This window comes from Myotis lucifugus, unplaced genomic scaffold, assembly GCF_000147115.1.
Source record: "Myotis lucifugus unplaced genomic scaffold, Myoluc2.0 scaffold_19, whole genome shotgun sequence".
Taxonomy (NCBI): domain Eukaryota; kingdom Metazoa; phylum Chordata; class Mammalia; order Chiroptera; family Vespertilionidae; genus Myotis; species Myotis lucifugus.
In genome coordinates, this window is record NW_005871067.1 from 1,801,039 (window position 1) to 1,806,926 (window position 5,888).

Sequence of the window (5,888 nt, forward strand, 5' to 3'; positions counted from 1 at the left end):
GGCTGCGCTTTCCTGCTCGGGGATCACCACGGCGACCGGGAGCAGGCCCTGCTGGGTGCTGCCTGCGGGCTGTGCTTGCCTGATCCACAAGCAGGCCCTGCTGGGGGCTGCCTGTGCGCCGCACTTTCCTGCTCCCAGATCCCTGCAGCGATCCACAAGCAGGCCCTGCTGGGGGCTTCCTGCGGCTGTGCTTGCCTGCTCCAGGGCTGCGCCGCCAAGGCAATGCCTGCTGGGCTCATGTTGCCAGGGTGACGCCGCCAGCGTCCTGCCCTGCTGCTATGGGCGCCGCCATCTTTGTTGTGGAGTTACTATTAATTTGCATATTACTCTTTTATTAGATAGGATTCTTTAATTTTACCAGAGATTAATGTAATTTCTCCAAGCAACAGGCAGACAACCCTCTAGTACAGCGGTTCTCAACCTGTGGGTCGCGACCCCTTTGCAGTCAAACGACCCTTTCACAGGGGCCGCCTAAGACCATCCTGCATATCAGATATTTACATTACAATTCATAACAGTAGCAACATTACAGTTATGAAGTAGCAACGAAAATAATTTTATGGTTGGGTCACAACATGAGGAACTGTATTTAAAGGGCCAGAAGGTTGAGAACCACTGCTCTAGTAGATCACATTCTGTCTTATAAGGGCTAGAGGAGAAATTTTAGCCCTCTCTCTCTATTCTTTCATATCCTAGAATATACTGCCATAAAGGCTCTAACTAGTCTGGGCAAGCCACCCAAACCATGCTATCACACAAAGACCATAGTGTAGGTAAGTCCTGGGGAAGAGTTCATAAAGTTACCCTAGACATTTGGGAGAACAGAATTTAAAACTACCTTTTTGATGTCCAAATAAAAGGTGGCCTTTGTCCATTTCAAATACTCCTTGATAATTTATCAATTGTCCATTGAAGGTAGTATGCTGGCTAGTGCTGAAATTCTAGGTTTTGTCACTACTGGTAGGTTACATTTTAAAACTTCTAATGCACTGGTTCTCAATTTGAGGGTGGAATTTAGAAAAGCTCTCATGTATGTATACAAGTTGTCTAACAGTCAAGTAACTATTAGAATATCCCCATTCTACTAATCAGTCTGTATTTCCAAAAAGCCTCATAGGAGATTTTGATTTGTATCTCTGGTCAAGAACCTTTGCAACTTCTGGCTAAAAATACAACTCAAACCTCCTCTGAAATAATCCTGACTATGCTAACAAGGCCCATAGAATTTTGATCCCTAGTAACAGAACTGCTTTCACAAATTGTATACTTGAGAGTAACATAAAGCAGGTTAAAATAAGACACATTGCCTTGAGGAATTCTACTTACTGAAATAACACAATCTGTTACTGGTTTCTTGAGGTTGTTTTCAGCAGTTTCCTTTAACTTAGTCAACAGCATGGCTGTTATCTGTTCCACACTAAACAGATGTTCTTCATCCATGTACATTACCTATGTTGAAGAAAGAAAATGTTTTAACCAGTGGTAAAGTGACCTGCTAATATTAACTTCCAAATATTATCACATGTTCTTTCCCAGAAAATCTCTATTTTAAAGATGTTTAGGGAAAAAGGGGAAAGGAAAGGGGGAAAGGAAAGGGAAGCAAAGAAAAAAAGGAAAAAAGAACTTTTCCCTATTGATGAAAAGAAAAATAAAAACTAGAGCAGATTTTTCCCCACCCAAAGTACTAGTCAAAACATTACAGAAGGTAGCAAATTTCTACTCTAACTAAAGAGCTGAACCACTGGGTTAAATATTATTCTGTGTAGATCATAAGATGGGAATGCTTCTGCAAGTTTAAAAAAAGATTTCTGGTGGGGTTAGAAGGCTGCACTCCAAACAATGCAACTGAGCTTCACTGGACAGACTTTTAGTTTGACATGACAACACAACTTAGGATTTTTAAACACCACTAAATTTTACAATTGTCAGGAAGTTACAAGAAATACATATTAAATTACTGTTTGAGTAATTTTCAAAGACAATTTAAAGATATACCTAAAGTTTAAAAGAAGCTAGGTGGGAAACAAAGGAATAAAAAAACCATATTGTCCAATTAAGAAATGAGAGTTAAATTTTCATTAAGAATTCAGTACCTTTCTTTACAGATGAGTTAGTTTCCTATTAAGATAATAAGTTAGTTGCTCAATTATATTACCTTTATTCCAACGCCACCATTTTTCATCGGAACCAAATCATAACTTAAGTTTTCCTTCTCTTTTTGAATAAAGGGGTCATTAAATGCTCGGCCGTGAAACCTCTTGAAGTGAGACACTGTATTGTTTGCATGAGTGATTTGCTGCACAAGAAATTAGAGATTTTAAATTATTTTCTAATTTCAACACCTTTTAGTACTTACAACAATTTTACAAACAGTTTCTTATAGAACTCAAACCATGTGGTTATAAGTAACTTTTCCAGAGCCCTGAATTTCCCCATTAATGAATGGACTTTATTCTTTCTCCTTTTCCTATAGGTAGGCAGTGAGGAGGAACAAGAGGCAGTATTGTCACCAAAGACTAAAACAGATTTCAAAATCTGCAAGATAAACTGGGACTTCATTTCATTCTTGTTCTTCTGTAAACTTGTTTTCTACCCATTGAATGAATAAATAAGGAGATCTAGATGCACTACAGTCAAATTACATTTTTTTAATAAAGCGTTCATTGTTGTTGTCTAATAAATTGCTAAGTGGGAAGGACATATGTACATTTTCTGGTCACATTAAGTAGTAACAGGTGAAATTAATTTCAATAGTTATTTAGCCTAATACATCTAAAATACTATCATTTCAACATGTAATGTAAATATTGGTGAGATACTTTATAAAATGTAAAAATATCAATGAGATACTTTAGTTTCAGTGTTCAAAATTTCAGACTAGGCACATTTCAAATGCTCAGCAGCTATCTATAGCTAACAGTTACAATATAAGAGCACAGGTCTAGACAAAAAGTTCTCCCAGTCATACCTAATTATTAAGTAACCTGAAAACACTTTTAAACACAGAACTTCTAGAAGGAATTTTTAATTCTTAAATGAGTGTTATGTGAAACTTCACATAAATTACATAAGTTAGAAAGTAGTGAAGTTACTAAAAATTAAGGTTGGCAGATTAGACAATAAAAGTAGATCTTATTCTCTTATTCAATAAAACAAGAAGGGAATAGAAGGAAAAAAATAACCATTCTAAGTAAGGGCTGATAAAGATACTCACATTACATTTTGGAAACTCAACAACAGACAGGCTTAGGTATTTCAAATTCCTGCATGTCCTTGAGATTTCACCTGTAAAACCTCCCCCTTAAAAAGTGACCAGAATTCTCTTAAAGAACATACCTGATTTTTGGCTGCAACTCCAATTGTTCTGTTTTTTGACCCAAATGATATGACTGACCTATAAGAAATAAAAAACATTTTTAAAAAGTTTTTTAAAAATGTGGACATTTTTAGCTGACAAGAGAGAAAATCTAATATAAAGTTCCTACCCATGGTTTGGGGCAGGGAGGGGAACAAGTGTAGCACAACTTTGGAGTCTAAATTTGGTCAAATACTCAGAGGGGGTATGGGTCTGTCCATTTAACCGCCACTGAAAATCCAACCTACATGGCAGTCCTACTCCCTTCTTCTCCCCCCCAAAAATAAGTCTGCCCAGAGCTCAGTTTCCATGTGTATTTTTACATCACATTTCAATTCTCCAAGCCCCATTATTAGAAGGTTCTGAAAATGCTTTGAATAAAGGGTGTTATTAACTTGGCCCTAGATATAAGCTTAACAAAAAGTATGGTGTAACTCTACTTTCTCAGTCACCACGCCTGTACAAATCTAAATATCACTGTTACTTCTGCTGTCCTGATAATACCATCTTTTTCTATAAACCCACACAAGTGGGCCTAAGTTATGCTTCTGGGGTGTAAAAGCACAAAAGAGGGTCATTCATGGAAGACTCTCATTCATGGAAGACTCTACTTCAGAAAGCCAAGTAAAAATGATGCAGAGAAGTACCACAGAAAAACTGAATATAAACGTGAAGAACCAGTCACATTAAGTCAGCTTTGAAGAGATGAAAAGTACCGTAACTGTGAGAGTGCCTTCCAGCAAGGGAAACAGAGTGCGGCACAGAGTGGAGACACACACAGGAGTCACAGGAGGTACTGTAGGTGAATTAGGTTTTAGATTCCACAGCAGGTGGTTGTAATGGTAAAGAAGATGAACAAAATGGGAACATACTGAGGGTATTAAGTACCAGGCCAAATCAAGTTTAAATTTGCTCTAACACAGACATCCTAGACCTAGATTTTCTGAGCAGGTGTCATGTAACATTCCAAAAGCTAGGGCAGTGTTCAAGCAAAGACTAGAGCTTTTAAGACTAGAGCTTTTTCCAAAACATTATGAGTTCAAAGTAACTATACACTTGCAGAATGAATTTACTCATTTTCTAAGGAAAATCAAATTAATTATATTAAAAAGAAAATTACCAGTAGCCGATGCAGTTGAATCAAATAGCTATCTTATCAAAAACATTAAAAGGAATTCCAATACTGCCCAGTTTACATTTTTGAGAGCTGTACCTGCTGTTTTAGTTTCGAAGTGGTCACTAACGCCACAGAAACCATTTTTTTCCTGCCTTCAGTTTTCTTTTTCATAGGGATCAGAGGACAAAGATGTCCACTGCACCTAAGCATGGAAGCCTGAGAGCTGTCTTCTTCCTTACTGTTCTCCAATTACAGAACCCTTTGCTGGCTAAAAACAGGTAGGCTCAGAGTATGCGAAGGGAGTAAGTCCTCCCGGTGCTGCTAGTATTGCCAAGTGTTTGCTTATTTTGATTTTCCATTAACTTTCATGAATGTTCATCTCCACGGAGTGATACAAGCCCAGTCATTTTACCTTTTCGTTTAATGTTTCATTCTATGACTTTTATCTTGGGTTTAAGGCATTTGAAAATAAATTAAGGCATTAAAAATAATAACCTACGTGAATTTCCCTGAAATGTAAGCAGTTGTTATCATTAACACATGTAAGCACGTTGGCATGTCGGCTTCAGAAAATAAGCCCGGTGAAAAGGTTGCTTTTTAAAATGCCACCCCTTGCCCACACCAGGCAGCTGGTGAACAGAACATTCAATTCAGTAACGACCTCCATCCTATTAAGTTCTAGCACTCTAGCACAAAAGTAGGCTATTTTTACTTTCTCTTCTTTAAACTGTGAAAATTTAATAAATGTTAGAATAAGATGTAGGATTCCTTTTTCGTAAAATCAGCAAAAAGACGTTTCCATCTTCCACGGCGATGCCAGGCAGGACAGCGGCGTCGGGAACCAGGCGCGCGCTGGGACAGGGAAGGTTTATCTGCTGGAGGAGTGACTGCGGTCGCTAACAAGCAGGGCGCACGGGCTCTGGAAGCTTCCAGCTCGTTTCGAGATTCATCAGGCGGAAGAAACCGCTCGGCGGGGCCCTCCGAGCAGCCAGGTGCGGCGGGGGCGGCGCGGGGGCGCAGCTGCAGCTCCGCTGGGAGAGTCCCGGCGCGGGCTCGGCAGCTGCCCGGCGCCCAGCGACGGCCCAGGGCGATTCAAATCGCGGCCCCGCGTGGCCCCCGGAGTCGCCTTCACCGGTTCCGATACCATAACCAGGCCGTGGGCAGGCGTCCATTCGGCCGCGCCCCGGGGCCCCCCACGCCGCGCTCCATCCGCCCGCTCTCCGGGCCAGCACGCCCCCAAGGAGCCCCTCGCGCCGCAGCCCGCTCCGGGCTCTTTCCCTCGCCCGCGCCCTCGCCCAGCACCCCGCAGGTCCCACTTACGGGGTGCACCGGTCGCTGAATTCGTTGGCGATGGTCTCGATGCCCCCGGCCCGGGCCACCGCGATGTAGCAGCTCTGGGAGCCCACGTCCAGCCCC

At 41.2% G+C, this 5,888-nt stretch overlaps 1 protein-coding gene across 2 annotated transcripts in view; it reads right to left on the reverse strand.

Annotated features, from left to right (window-relative positions):
• HSPH1 (heat shock protein family H (Hsp110) member 1) overlaps window positions 1–5,045 on the reverse strand; it is a 22,885-nt gene extending 17,840 nt beyond the window's left edge. For both annotated transcript variants that reach the window (XM_023751125.1, XM_023751124.1), the window contains exons 1-4: window positions 4,972–5,045; window positions 3,337–3,394; window positions 2,156–2,296; window positions 1,327–1,449 (exon numbers count right to left, since the gene is read on the reverse strand). In XM_023751125.1, coding sequence (XP_023606893.1) covers window positions 1,327–1,449; window positions 2,156–2,296; window positions 3,337–3,394; window positions 4,972–5,030 — 381 coding nt within the window. In that variant the 5' untranslated portion in view covers window positions 5,031–5,045. The remainder of the gene's footprint in view (window positions 1–1,326; window positions 1,450–2,155; window positions 2,297–3,336; window positions 3,395–4,971) is intronic.
• Window positions 5,046–5,888: the final 843 nt, after the last annotated feature.